This window comes from Lacerta agilis, chromosome 1 (genome assembly GCF_009819535.1).
Source record: "Lacerta agilis isolate rLacAgi1 chromosome 1, rLacAgi1.pri, whole genome shotgun sequence".
Lineage (NCBI taxonomy): Eukaryota > Metazoa > Chordata > Lepidosauria > Squamata > Lacertidae > Lacerta > Lacerta agilis.
In genome coordinates this window covers 83848945-83863937 of record NC_046312.1, presented here as the reverse complement: position 1 = coordinate 83863937, position 14993 = coordinate 83848945, and the positions used below count along the sequence as shown (strand labels likewise).

The 14993-nt window shown below is 44.1% G+C and overlaps 1 protein-coding gene across 2 annotated transcripts in view; it reads left to right on the top strand.

Moving 5' to 3' along the window:
- NHEJ1 (non-homologous end joining factor 1) overlaps positions 1-11605 on the top strand; it is a 102755-nt gene extending 91150 nt beyond the window's left edge. For both annotated transcript variants that reach the window (XM_033160782.1, XM_033160774.1), the window contains 3 exons: positions 6869-6986; positions 9035-9159; positions 11093-11605. In XM_033160782.1, the coding sequence (XP_033016673.1) occupies positions 6869-6986; positions 9035-9159; positions 11093-11173 (324 nt within the window). In that variant the 3' untranslated portion in view covers positions 11174-11605. The remainder of the gene's footprint in view (positions 1-6868; positions 6987-9034; positions 9160-11092) is intronic.
- The last annotated feature ends 3388 nt before the right edge of the window (positions 11606-14993 follow it).

Below are 14993 nucleotides of genomic sequence, written 5' to 3'. Positions count from 1 at the left end.
CAGGCAGCAGCATACCCCTATTTAACTCATGCTGGCGAGCACTCTGCATCCGTCATGCTCGGTTGAGACGCAACTTTTTTTGCTGATTTTGTACAGGGACAATCCATATCACCCGCCCACCTCAGCAACAGCTCCCGGGCAAGGGAATGGCATGTGCTCTTATTTGGCACCTTTCCCAGTGACTCCCTTTTGAACATTGCTTGGTAGCGATTTTGCTATCTTTGGGACATTTTTACTTACGTGTCCTAGAAAGCTTTGGTTATCTTGTGAAGGAGCTGGTGCATTGGATTCAGGCAGAGACTGCACATTGAGTCCATAATAAATCATCTGTTGGGGGGGGAGGGGGGAGAATGAGCAGAATACTGGGGAGACAGTTTAGGCTGCTTGGGGCAGTTTCTGGTGACTGTTTACTAACCTATTAGTAATGAACTAGGTGACATTTGTAAGTGGCCTAAGGTTTCATAAATCATGGCATGGGAGAGTAGTTATAACCTCTCTTTTATACAATGATTGCTGTGGAAATCCTGAGTTGAATGGGGCTTTGGACCTATGTTGTTCATTTGTAAACAATGCAGATTTCTGAAAATCTGAGCAACACATTCAGTTTTGAATTCTGACAGCCTTGAAAAATGTCTCCTTGTTTTGTTTTGCCTTGAGGAGGAAGACATGATGACATCATGTGAGGAAGTATAATGTGCCTTGTTAGCCAATTAGTATTTGTGTCTTGGAATGGTTCTGTTTGTTGAAAGTTTGCTTGTTTGATTACTCGCTTGACTATTTTATATAATAACTTCACTCCAAAAGTTTTGCTTAGGAATTTGTGACATTTGAATATGCTGTACTTGACACATTTTAACCTGGTTTTACATATTTGGTCCATTGCAATGAGAATCCAACTTGCTTTAAGGACTGAGGCTGCATTCCCATTCCCACTTACCTGGGAGTAAGTCCCACTGAATTCAAAAATACTGGTCTTCTGGGTAGATACAGTTATGATTGCAGCAAAAATTACTTTTGAGATGTCTTACAGTTAACCAGCTGCCACCAACAGTCTGCTGCTATCCTGGGCTATTGTAGGAATTAAACTACAGTAAATGCAAGATTAGAATGATGTGGGATGATCAACACATCTAGCAAGTTGATGTAACCCCACTAGGGTGATTACCCAAACTGTGTAGATGCCACTTGGGTGCAAAGAGTGGCTAGCCATCTGAACAGGGCTCAGATACTGGACAGCAGAAGCAGATGTTACAAAGAGGGAAGAAGGTATTTTGTGCTCTCCTGCTCTCCCTTTCCCTCCAAATGGGTTAAAATGCACTATAAGGATGGGCTTCCTATGGAAATAGTGAGTGCATAGGTGCTCTGAATCCACTGGATGGGCAGTTTTAACAGAGGGAACACCAGTTTCCCAGATTTTGGTGTGTTGTTCAGGTCTCTGCCATGCTTGGTTCATAGTGATCTGTTACCTAATGAGGATTGAGCCTTGATACACTTATTTTAAAAAACAAACTTGGAGCATTGTCAACACCAGATGACACCAGAGCTTCCTTAGGCAAGATGACCTTATTTTGTGTTACTTAGGCAAGTCTCTGCTCTACAGAGACATGGTAATAACCCCAACTCATCTTTGCTGCCTTAATAGCCCCAAGGGGATCACAGTGGAATATATACTTTCTGAGCTCATGGGCAGGGCTATAGCTCAATGGTAGAACACACGCTTTGCATACAGAAGGTTCCAGGTTCTGTCCCCAGCATCTCCACATAGCTCCAGGAAAGACCCCTGTCTGAACCTCTGAAGACCCACTGCCACTCAGTGTAGACAATACAGTGGTACCCCGGGTTGTGTATGTAATTGGTTCCAGGTTACTATTCGTAACCCGAAAAGTACGCAACCCGAACAAGTGTGCGAAAAACCCGGAAGTAGTGGTTTGCACATACGCGAACTGCACATAATGCTTCTGCGCATCCACGCGCTGCACGCGCTCCGGGTTGCGCTTCCGGGTTACCGGAGTTCGTAACCCGAAAAGTACGTAACCCGAGGTACGACTGTACTGAACTAAATGGGATAATTATTTATTTACCGGTATATGCCACTTACATGCCAAAATAGGTCTAATGGCTCTCCTATGAATATGTGGAGAATCCCTTTCTAGAATGACAAGTGCAGAGATTTTGCCCATCCTCTGCAGTCATTGCTATAATGTCCTCTGCCATCATGCAGTGACGGAGCTTCATGCTCTGGCACTGGGGGGCGGGCGGAGAGCAGGCGGGGGCGGGGCTAGCACGCATCCCGGGGGGTGCGCTGCCCACAGGGGCATGGCACATGTCCTGTGGGTGGGGTACGTGTCCTGGGGTGGGGCACGCCGCCCACAGGGGGGGCGTGTCCTGGGGCAAGGTGCTCAGCGCGGGGGGGCAGCTGCGATGTCACCCCACCAGGATCGCGCTGCTGGGGGCGGGGCACTCCCCCCGTATTACTCTTCCTGTGCCAGTGCCATCATGGGGCTTACAGTCCAGAGTAACATGGGGCAATTGATCCTCAACTTTGGGCAAAGAATCTGTGCTTGTCTTAGTGAGAGACCATAGGCTTTGAGAGCACAATTTCTGGCAGTGGCTTAGAGAAAGCAGTGGGGGTCACCATGCCCTGGGATTTGCTACCACCTTGTTTTCTGCCAGTATTACCAGTGTAGGGGGGAGTGAATGGATGGGGAAAGCAAGGAAGGGAGGCAATGACCCGCCACGGTGCCTGCCCTGGGTACACTGTTTTTGTTCTGTGCCGGTCCCCTGCTGTTTACTTTTCCTTGAGTTATGACTATGTCTTTGCCTTTGATCTGGCACCTCCAACTGCCTATTGGCTGTTCTTGCCCTACCTTTGGGGTTCATTCACCTGCCAGTTTTACAACTCACCACAGGCTGGACTTGATGAAAATGCTGATCTCAATGGTTATAAGCAAAACCTTTTGTTTGCGGTCCCTCTTGTGAGGTATGAAGGGGACAAAGGGTTATCTAAACCTAGGGTCCTCTCAAAAGCAATTCCACCCACTACTCCCTCCCTGCAAACAAGTCCACTTTCCTCAAGAAAAGAGCAGGGGTACTGCAGGAAAAAGCATTACTGTACAGAGGAACAGATTGAACAAGATGGCTCAGGCAAGTAAGCCAAACCATGTTCTATAGGGAAAAGCACAGTTTGTAGATGCAATGACCATTAACAATTGCTCAAGTCCCTGGCAAGCCCTTCCTTTCATTTTCCTTAGTGGTATACCTCTGGCCAATGTGTTTGCCTTCTCCTTTTAGAGACACGTAGGAAAACACACAGTAGTTCTGTTCTGTTTCTGTTTTGAATATTGTATTCTGGACCATATTGTATCAGTGAACAGGGTGAATACTCCCTAAAATTGCTGAGGTACTGAATTATACTGGGTGGATATAATCACACTGTCACTATGAATAGGTCATCTAATTCCTCATAACACTAGGTTTCATTTGAAAAAGCACCTCCTTCTAGCCTTCATGGCTGTAAAAGGTGGATGTAGCAGTTTCCAAAGACTCTGTGGGCCTTTCCAGTGGTTGCACTTATTATTCTGGATGTTTGTCAACTCAGTGCCATAATGTCCAACATAATGTGTGTGGGGTGGGGCAGCTTTATTTCAAAGGAGCAACTTTTCATTATGTTTGTATTGGTAAAATGAGATATTTGTGTCCTCCTTTGCATAGCCTCCAAAGAAAAGAGAAACAAAATCATAAAGTGTAATAAAATGGTGAGAGGCTGTACTGCAGGCACAGTTGTTAAAGGGCTTCATGGAACAGCAAATGAGTACTCAAAACTTCCAAGTGGTAAGGAGAAACAAAAAATATGATAACATCGGCATGGCAAAGGGTTGTCACTCATCTCCATTCATGTTATGGGTCATAGTCAGTAGGTGCCCACAATCCTGCAGCATTTGCAATCCAAATGTGTGTGTGATTAGGGGAGACGAGTGGTTGCATTTGCTGTGTGGCATAATATTATCCTTTCAGTATTGGGAATATGTGATTTTCCTGCAGCAGAAGCACTTTGAAGGAAAGTGTCTGGATTCCTCAGAGGAACCAAGTAACATAAGCACATACAAATAAAAGCATTTTCTGTGAAGGCTTTGGTTACGCTGGAAGGGCCTTTCATTAGTTATCGCAAGAATAAGTCTTTTCATCCTGTTATTCCCTGTCATAGCCTATAGGTTCATTCCCAATACTCCTTAACTACCTACCCTTGGTGATGATATCCTCTGCATCCCAACCTCCTTGCCTTCTTTAATAGTACTTTTGCCATCAGGACAGCTTAATTTGGTGTGTGTGGTCCTCTCCCAACTGTGTAGTTGCCTCTTCTGTTGATGTGGAACCATTTACTTCTATTGAACCCAAAGTGATAGATCAAAGAGCAGTTGCATTATTTATGTCATTTGCAGAATGTGCTCTAGTCCCAATGCAGTGGAAGAGCCTTTCGTCTGAACTTGTAGCAGGCAAATGTCTGCTTGTACTTCCTCATTTTGGTGAAGGGGAAACACATGCTTGCATTGCAGTGAGGGTGATTCATATGGACCCAGCTTCATGTCACAAACCTCATGTTGTAGGGAAGGGAGTTGATAGGCAGAGTCCCACTGCTCTGCATCATAAAGCTGAGGCTTCCATTCAGACTTCTGTACACAACAGAAATTGATGAGGTCAGATTATCCCCATATTATTTTACATGACTTCTGCCACTCAGCAGGACATCTCCCAAATTAGTGCTCCCAGCCTCCCTTACTCCCTCACATTAATATTTTCTAGGATGTTGGCATTTGGATAGAATAGGAAGATCTTCACATCTGAAGAATAAGCTCCCCTCACCCCACCACATGTAGCGGAATATCTCTGTAGCTCAGTGACAGATCACCTGCTTTGCAGGAAGGTTCTGGGTTCAGTTCTTAATATCTCATCTTGCAGAGGTGGGGAAGACCACTGCATGAAGCCTTGAAGAGTGGTTGCCAGTCAGAGCAGACAACACTAGGCTATACTGAAGCAATGGTGCAACTCAGTATAAGGCAGTTTAGCATGTTTAATCTAATATATGCAAATGACCAGTAGCCATAGAGAAGCTAGACCCCTACTTGATGCTCAAATCGTCCTGAAAGAGTTTAGGGTGGTTTGGGAGTTATATCAAGACCTATGTGACATTCCTCTCTCACTCCCCACCCCTTTCTGTCAGCCTGATGTCCCCTCTCCTATTAGCTGGGGGCCTTGTGCCACTCCTATGGCCTGGAGTGGGAGGAGTGGGTGACAGGCACTGCCTTTGGACTCTGGCCTTGAGCAGCTCAGTGGGTGAGTGCCTGGAGAGGAACTGCCCTGTTATCTGTTACACTTTGTTCTCCCGACTGTTTGGGTGTGGAGCAGGCACAGTGCACAGAGAAGTTATCTCTGGAAGCTTTTGAAATGCAGGCAGCAGGCTGGGCTCACTGTGTTCAGGGGTGGGTGTAGGCCTTGTGCCCCTCACCCTGTGGTGATAGCTATCCTCACCATTTTGTCATGAAAGGGGGGGGGGACTGTTTCACAGCTCTTCCTCATCGGTGTGCGTATCAGAGGTGCCCGAACTTTTTTCAATGTGAATATACGTGAGGGCTGGCCAAAGTTGTTGAGCTTTTTACAATTTCCCCCCAAAGTTGTTGAACTTCTTTTTTTTTTAGCATTGACGTTTACCCCAAAGTTGCTGAGCTTTTTTGGGATTGAAGTTGCTGGGCTGGGCTTTTTTTAGGATTTTAACCCCGGACATATACTCCCACGGGGGCCAGATTAAATTGATCAGTGGGCTGGATTAGGCCCCCAAAATTGACTTTGCACATGCCTGGTGTAGGTAGTAGCAGCAGCAACTGGGATCTCCTCCTCCAAACACTGTAGCTACCCCCTTTTGGATCTGGTGAAACTGGGCATCTTTCCCATTTCATTCTAGCTTCCATATTGAGAATTGGAAATCCTTTAATGTATAGTGAGAATTTCCCCAGGAAGTTGATACTCCAAGCACTGATTGTTTTTCAGTGAGAGCCATTGCAAGAATTAATCTATGAGGCTCCTTATATCAGGTCAGTGTTTTTGTCCATCTAGACGAGTATTGCCTGCTCTCCTGAATATCAGGCAGAGATCCCACCCCTCACCTGCTACATCACCCATTTAACTGGAGGTACCGGGGATTGAACCTGCACCATCTAGCAAAGCATGTGCTCTACCACTAAAATATTATCTCTCCCCAATTACAGCTGTTTAGTATGCAGTACAACTGCTGAGATGCCTTTCCTATCACAAGCATTATTGGTAACACTGCAGTACAGAATCAGCATCCTTCTAAGTGCCTATCTGGTGAGCTGTACAGTGGTACCTTGGTTCTCAAACTTAATCCGTTTCGGGAGCCCGTTCAGCTCCTGAAACCAGTGCTTTTTTCTGGGGGGATGCAGGGGTATGCATACCCCTAAACATTTTGTGAATCTACGTTTGGCCTCATTGAGGGGCTGTATTTCAATATCAGTAGGAAAATGAGATTACCCCTAAACATTTTTTTAGAAAAAAAACACTGCCTGAAAACATTCAAAAACCAAGGCGCGGCTTCTGATTGGCTGAAGGAGCTTCCTGCACTCAAGTGGAAGCCATGTCGGATGTTTAGTTTCCAAAAAACATTCGCAAACCGGAACATTTACTTCTGGGTTTGTGGCGTTCGGGAGCCAATTTGTTCGGAAGCCAAGCCATTTGAGTACCAAGGTACCACTGTAGTTGAAATGAGGCTCTCTTGTGTTGTGCAGTCTAGTTTCTTGTATTCCTGCCTCTGACATGCTTCATAGCCAGCTTGACATGCTCCCCTTTTGCTTCACAGATTTTGCCCCAAGCTTGCTGCCTGGGAGATGGGCACCAATTCACTTCTAACCTGAAAGAGCTCTATGTGTCAGTGTCCCAAAAGCAGGCTAAGGCAGCTTGCAAACGGCACTGGGAAGGTGAGTAAATGAATCATGCAATGGGAAGGATGTGTCTACTGCGACACTACTCATGTGAAGATAGGAATACATCTGGCAAATAGCCATAAACAGGAATAATCTTAACTTTGATGTTTTTAAACTGCCACAAAATAGCCATGCAATTTTCCTGATGCATCTCCAGATGGGCTGCTCCTAGCTCAAAAAAAAGAAAGCAAGCTAGTCTACCCACAAGAGAGTGAAACAACCTCTTGATGTGCCATTTTTATGTGTATTATGTGTATTATTCTCTTGTACCCCCTGCTCATCTTATCGTTCATGCTTTTAGTACAGGGATGAGGAACCTTTTTCAGCCCCAAAATTACATTCCTTTTTGGGTAGTCTTTCAAGGGCCACGTACCCGTGGTGGGCAGAGGCCAAAGGCAAAAGTGAACAAACCAACATTTACATGTATTGCTCTGTTCACTTTTGCTTTTGGCTCCTGCCCACCACTGGCACGTATATTTGTACAATGGGTTAGAATCTATACCAGGGGCTGCCAACGTTTTTGAACTTGTGAGCACATTTTGAATTTTGAAGAAATACTGGGAGAGCCAGTCACAAAATAACTGCTATGGGAGGACATGATATAACACAAAATGACTGCCTGGGGAGCATGGCATAACACAAAATTAGAGAGCCAACCACCCCCCAACAACCTTATGCTTACACAATATCGTAACTAGACACTGGAAGAACCTGTTGGGAGTGAACATAGACCATGGGTACTGAAATGTGTGGGAAACCACCCTACTAGAGAAGTTAACCAACAAACTCAAACTAACACAGAGACAAGCAAAGGAGAATACCTTCACCCCAATGTGGTTCCCCTTTATCACAAACGCAGCACAACGGGACAATGACCTATCCCCCCCCCCAAACAGCATACAAATCAATATGGCTTGCCTGACCCAACAACCTAGCCCTCCCCCCAAAAAACAAGCCACACTGCAATCAACTGAATGAAATCAACCAAGCTTGGGAATCCCTAACCCAGGCTTCCTCAATTTCGGCCCTCCAGATGTTTTGAGACTACATTTCCCATCATCCCTGACCACTGGTCCTGCCAGCTAGGGATCATGGGAGTTGTAGGCCAAAAACATCTGGAGGGCCGAGTTTGAGGAAGCCTGCCCTAACCTCTCGCATTATCAATAAAAATAAATAAATACATAAACAAAGGACCTACCCATGTGATGCTGACACAACCCACTTAAACTAATGCAGTAATAGGCAATAGAATGAAGAACAATACCCCCATCTCTCTCTCCCCAACTTTCCCCCAACTGCAATATGTCTATGACAAAAGGGTCTCTCACCAAACATAAATGAACTGTGAAAAAGACTGAATCGAACGTGGAGACAATAGATGTACCTTTCCCTGTTTATCTGTTTGCTTTCTAAAACAAAAAATCCTTAATAAAAACTTTTTTAAAAAAAGGTACTTGCACATTTTGCCCCATAACCTCCTTTCTAGAAGAGCTAGGGACTTACTTAAAAAAAAGAAAAAGTGAAAGCTCAGAGTGTTGCACCTGCCCAGGCACACCACTGGAAACTTTCACAGACACCATGGTAAAGATCCCTAATTTATACACAATTGCACACCCTTCTCTATACTCCAGGTAGGCAAGGAAGAGTCAATCGGTGTACAAGGAGACATTAAAGCCAGGCAAAAAGACTTGAGGATCTGAAGGAAGGCCAGCAAGGGTTATAGCCTGGGGAGGGAGTGTGGTCTGGAGAGAAGCCTGGAGAGCTGCATTTGGCCTTAGACATGGGGTTCCCCATCCCTGCTTTAGTTATTCCAAGGTTGGATTGCCATAATGCACTATGATGCTACCTTCGAAGCCTGTTCAGAAGCTTCAGCTAGTACATAATTCAGCTACTTGCCTGTTGATTGGACTTCCGGTTGGGCGCCATAGCGATCAGTCGGGGGAATTTCGCTCCAAGATTCCCTTGCCCCTGCTCTTTCCTATACACATTGGCCTACTGAATTCCCCGCTCCCATGTATGTTGTTTTTATTTGACGCCATCAGGAGACTGTGAGAATCCTGAACATGCCAGCTTCCAGGACCTTGCCCAGGGGGCTGCAGATTTGCCAACTGAGGAAGAGAAGACTGAATCGCAGTCAGCAGCTGCCCAGTGTACACAAGAAACAGTGGTGAGAAGAGCCCCTCAGCGTACATGTGGGAATGGGCCATGGAAGGGATAGATGTATGAGGATATGATTGGGGGTAACCATGCTGTGAATGTGGATGGAGGGACACGGGAACTTTCCCAGAGATCCTGATGCATCTACTAGCTTTTGCAGCCCTCTATATTATATAGTGGTCTGCCAGCTCCACAGAGGTGTGGTGGAGTAAGCAAACCATAGGTTGCCAGTCCATGTATGTCCTGCAATCTTGGAATAGAAAGGGGCAGGCGAATGTCTACAGTTTGGCAACAAACACAAGAGAGTGTGAGGTGCTGTTGCTCACTGCTTACTGAATACCAGCTGTGGGTTGCGGTGCATGGCAAAAGGCTTGTCAAGGTGTATTTGTAATGTAAATAGGAGAAGAGGAGAGCTCCCTAGCAGCAGAAGGCATGGGAAAAGTGGTGCCTTTTTCTGACTCAGCCCAATGGTCCACCAAGCCCAGTGCTCTCTACTCTGACTGGCAATGATTCTCCAGGGCCCTTGGCCAAAGGTTTTTCCCATTACTGCTTCCTGATGCCAGGGTTTAAATCTGGGGATCATTTGCATGAAGAGCATGTGCTCTACCACTGAGCTATGGTCCCTTCACTTAGACATTTTAAAATGTACATCTGCCTTCATCCTTCTGGCAGCAGTTTCATAGGGATTCATACTGGGAGCCACAGGAGCTGTGCAGTCACCCAACAAGGATGTGACCAAAATGGCAGTGGAAACATCTTATGCTGGGGGTGGTGGTGGTGGAATGAAATAGGAAAAGTGTTGGGAGGTAGCTTAATAGATTAGAAGGAGGAGGCTCTTCCAGGCAAGTGGAGTAACATGCTATTGGTAGAAGAAAGACTTAAAAGGGCAGATGGTTTTTACAGAATGAGAAACTAATGAGAAGGGGAGAAAACAGGAATTGAACGCAGACCTAGGCCTAGTTTGCTGAAACAGTATGGTTGCCATTTTTGTATTATTCTATCCTGCAGTGTCCCAGTGATATGTGAAGTAGCAAAGTCACATGGGAACAGAAGATCATGTACTGACCCTGCCAGCGCATACAAATTTTTGAAAGCTCATAAAATGATGATGGCATTTGTGTGTGCGAGGAGTTAAGTCATTTGCCAGTAGTGTTGTTATAGGCACTAGGCAATAAGTATATGTGACATTCATGCAACTGCATTCCAGACAGCATTCCAGATTGCAGTGGCTGGGAGAGAGAATTACATTTTCCCAGTGATTATATATTGCATTTTGAGTGCTAGAAAAAAATGATGTCCCCTCACAGTGGAGCTTCCTTGAGGAAAGGTGTCTATCCCTGTTACAAATGAGTAAAAATTGCACGTGTTGTATAAATAAATAAATGTATGTTTGGCCATGTGGAAAAACAATAGTACTAAAATGTCAGTGCAAAGCAAATTCAAGATTTGATTTACTGCATGAAAAAGAGTAACTAGAAAGTCCTTAGGAATGTAGTTTTCATATAAACAAAGGGGAAATTGCATAGGCAAGGGGGTCTTGGTGAATCCAAACCATGCTTTACCATCCCCTTTACTGAGTGCCCTGCATCAAGAGGACTAGCTGGTGTCTGGAGTAGGAACTTGCCTTGTTCACTGTGAGACTGATTAACTCATGGATGTCCTGTGGACTCCTCCAGGTTCTTTTTGCCCCACAGATGTAACCTTCATAAGTTAGATATACAAAAGACACATTTATCCCATGACCAACATTACCAAGTGCTACTGCCAGCTACTTGCTACTTTTCACAACCCATGCAACAGCTGTAAGCTCTGTGTTTGGATAGCCAAATGCTTGAAGTGAATATACCAGAGAGATCCTGTGTGGCTGTAATTGTTTTTGTTTGTTCCTACTGATTAATCAATTTGTTAACTGATTGGTTCTAATGATTGCCTCTTCTTTCCAGGTACCTTCCTCCCAGACCCAGAAGGTTCATTTGCCCATTGCCAAGAGCAAAAGGAAGAAGGCAAAAGGTCTATTTGGCTGATGCAAATGACTCTTGCACAAAGACAGAACTGCTGTTGTTGTATTGAACCTCTCCCTCTTCCTGGAACAACTGGAAGAGAGATGGACTTTTCTCCTCCAGAGTACAGCTATGCCACTCTGTTCCTTCCCTCCCCCCTCTTTCTTACCATGTTTAAACATAATAGTTGGGCAGTATCCCCTTCCACACTACAGCTGTGTATTGCCCTACCTCTGCTTATGTTTTTTCCTCTTTTCTGTAGCACAGATACTAGCCTTGATACTTGGAGATGATGCATTCAAAGTAAAAAGCAGGGAAAAGAAAGCGGGCAGAGCATGAACAGTGATAGGAATCCAAGACTGATAGTTATCTGGACTCCTACTACACCTATTCTGTCCATAAAATCTATACCCCACTTTGTTAATGTGTGTGTAATGAAGACCTTGGCTAAAAGAGTTGGGCTTTCTGATGCAGTATCTTTTACATATGCACTATAAAATGCAGCATTTCAAGCATCAATCAACCACAGCTTCTTTTTTCTACAAACTTACAGCCTTCTTGGTGGTAGATAAATGTTTAAGAAGGGTGTGGACATCGTCTAACAAAGGTGAAAAACCCAAAGCAGGGCATGGGTTGGGGTTGTGTTGGTCTGTGTGATTTGCATGGTCTTCTGTCTCTGAACAGAATCTATGTCTCTTAATCTGTGTTTCCCTTCTCTTCCACTCAGCAGTTGCTTCCTCTCATCCTTTGTTTAGTTCTACTCTATTTTTCACAAAATATACTGCAGAGGATTAAATTTTGATGAAATGAAGGTACATTGTACTGATTCAAGCAAACTCACACAAACATAATTTTAGCCTGGGCTCCACTTTCCTTGATGCAAACACTTGCTTTTTAAGGCACAGAATATACTCTTCCCTAAATATCTAATGTTCGGTCTGTGAAAACTTAGTCTTTTGAGTGATCAAACTTTTCCTGCCCTTGTGGCTAGAGATAGGATGTAACCTTCTACCTTTACTTTTGCGCAGAGGCAGTCCAAGGGATGTTGGTGCCTGAGGTAGAAAATGACACCTTCCCTAGTGGTAGTAGTAATAGTTATTATTATTATTATTATTATTATTATTATTATTATTATTATTATTATTATTATTATATTTTGCTGCCTATCAGTATTCCAAAACTTGCTATATACAACAAGTTTAACACTGCAGCATCCAGCACTCGGAGCACATATGGGGTTCTCTTGGACCTTTTGTTTAATATCATCATGTTTGTAAGCTGAAGTTCCATACAACTATTCACATCCTGAAACTTTTTCTGCAACATAGATCTACACAACTTTGGACTTGCCAAGCTGATTTACATCTTTCATCTGAGGATCACAGGGCAGTTTATAGTATTTTTAAAAATCACCTTTCCGCCCCATATGAGTATAAGGGCTCACTGAGATTTCAGTACCCTGATGTTGGGAAAGATGGAGGGCACAAGGAGAAGGGGACGACAGAGGATGAGATGGTTGGACAGTGTTCTCGAAGCTACTAACATGAGTTTGGCCAAACTACGAGAGGCAGTGAAGGATAGGCATGCCTGGCGTGCTCTGGTCCATGGGGTCACGAAGAGTCGGACACGACTGAACGACTGAACAACAACATTGCTTTTGCTATTAGTCTGAGACCACAAGAACAGTGGAGTTGTATAGCACCTGGCAATGATAGCATTAGGCTTCTGGGCTCTGTTTGGCTTGTGTGGTCGTTTGTTGTACAGGAGTGCTGTAAACCCTTCTTACTCATACAGTTCATTACTACATAGCTGTCTTCACTGGAGTGCAGTTCTCTCCTTGCATTGACTTTTACTCGATTCTTATGCCCTTCTTCCACCCTTCAACCTGCAGAACTTCACTATACCCAACCTCCAGATTTTTATAGCAAACATTGTGTCATTTGGTGCCCATGAAGCCCTAGTGCTGTGAAAGGAAGCAGTTTACTGTAACTGCAAAGCAGGCTTCTAACATACTACCCCGTCATACCTGCTTCCAGGATCAAAAGGCGAATAAAAACAGATTGCTCTTGGCCAAAGGAATTACAGGCTGTCATTGCAAGCAAGCTGGAAAACCACATCCTAGAGGCCAGAAGGGGAAGAGGCTTCTGCTATAGCAAGTGATGCTAAAAGAATTACCTTCCCCCAAATGCTGTCTTGCCCACTTTGGCTGTCAGTCAAGCAGTGTTCATGCTGTCCTGCTGGGCCACACCCAATAGCCACAGAACCATTCACAATGAAATTAACTCCTCTGACCTTAGAGGGAATTAAGCTAAAAAGTCTCTTCCTTTTCCTCCCCAGTGAAGCCAGAATTGTTCAACTCTGCTGCCTGTTAACAAGATACTGATATGAAGAATGAAGAAATAGTAGATGCAGAGTTCTGGAATTATCTAAAAGTTCATCCTAACATATTGTGGTTTGTCCACTGATGTGTTGTGGTTTGTCCACTAACATACTGCGACACATTGTGCTGTGGTTTCCACTGCAGAAACAGAAGGACAAAAAGGTTTCAGTGAACTGATTATAGAGTCTTAAATTGATTAATCAAAACAGTACAGTTTTACATTATTGAATGTTTTAAAAATGAAATCTGGAGTTTATGAAATCTTGAAATCTGGGGTCTTGAATTCATATTTTGAACCATATAGAATGAGTCATTACATAATATATAACTTAATGTTCTGGGAGGGCACATGCTTTGCATGCAAAAGATCCCGTGTTCAATCCCTGGCATCTCCAGATAGATTTGGGAAATGCACCTGTCTGGAACCCTGGAAAGTCAGCCACTGCCTGTCAGTGTACAATATACTTGCAGTCAGTCTTAGCTCCCTAGTTTATGTAACACTAATTTTATACTCAAACTTCATACCCCTCCATTTCTATTGTTGACATATCTGTCTTTTTAAAGTAATTAATATGATTATGTTTATTACATCTGAATGTATATGGGAGGGAATTGTTGAAACATAGGGCCCCTCCAGATGTCTTTTTTATTGCATATTCATCATGATTTGCCCCCAATGTGTTAATGGTGAAGTTGTACATGATTGTACTTTCAATCATGTGCCTGTGAAAGTTCTAGGGTGATTAAACAAATTAGTGGCAATTGATGCTTGTCCTGCACTTTCTTGATAACAATTCTGTAACTTCTTGTACTACAAAAGTACCAACATAACAAACAAAACCCCAATCCCTAAGCCTACAATTTCAGGCAAAGGAAACATGCCTGTAGGGGAAGTGTGCAAAGATTTGTACTGAGACAGTAAGGGACAAAACTGCACATCTCTTGATACAAACTGAGGAGGCAAACCAACATCTTTCCCCCCCTCCCCAAGAAGTTGGGGGCAGCTTGGGTGTGTATACTCATTCCACTGTTATATTTGATCCAATAAGTTTGGCAGGCTTTTCATTTTTGAAAAAACCTGCACAACCTGTTTGAACATAAGCAACAACGTGACAAAAGGGACGTGTTTGTACACCACAAGAAGCAAAGCCTTTTTCAAACTACTTCCAATTCTCTTTAGAACAATCATCTTGCTCCTGTCTTGAGTATGTCCTAGAGGCTGTCATTCCACACATACACACTGCAGGCAATGGACAGAATGGGTGTGAGCTGTGTCTGCAGAACACAGTCCCTGACCACCGCACGGCCCTGCCCAAGTGGTGCAGCCCAGATAAGCATCTGCATTTGTCATTAAAGAGACATCATCAGCATAAGGAAAAGTGAAATCAGGCGGCAAGTGACACTGGGAAGGGTCCAAAAGCAGCCATTGTAACTAGGACTTGGTGTATCATTAAGAAGGAGCAT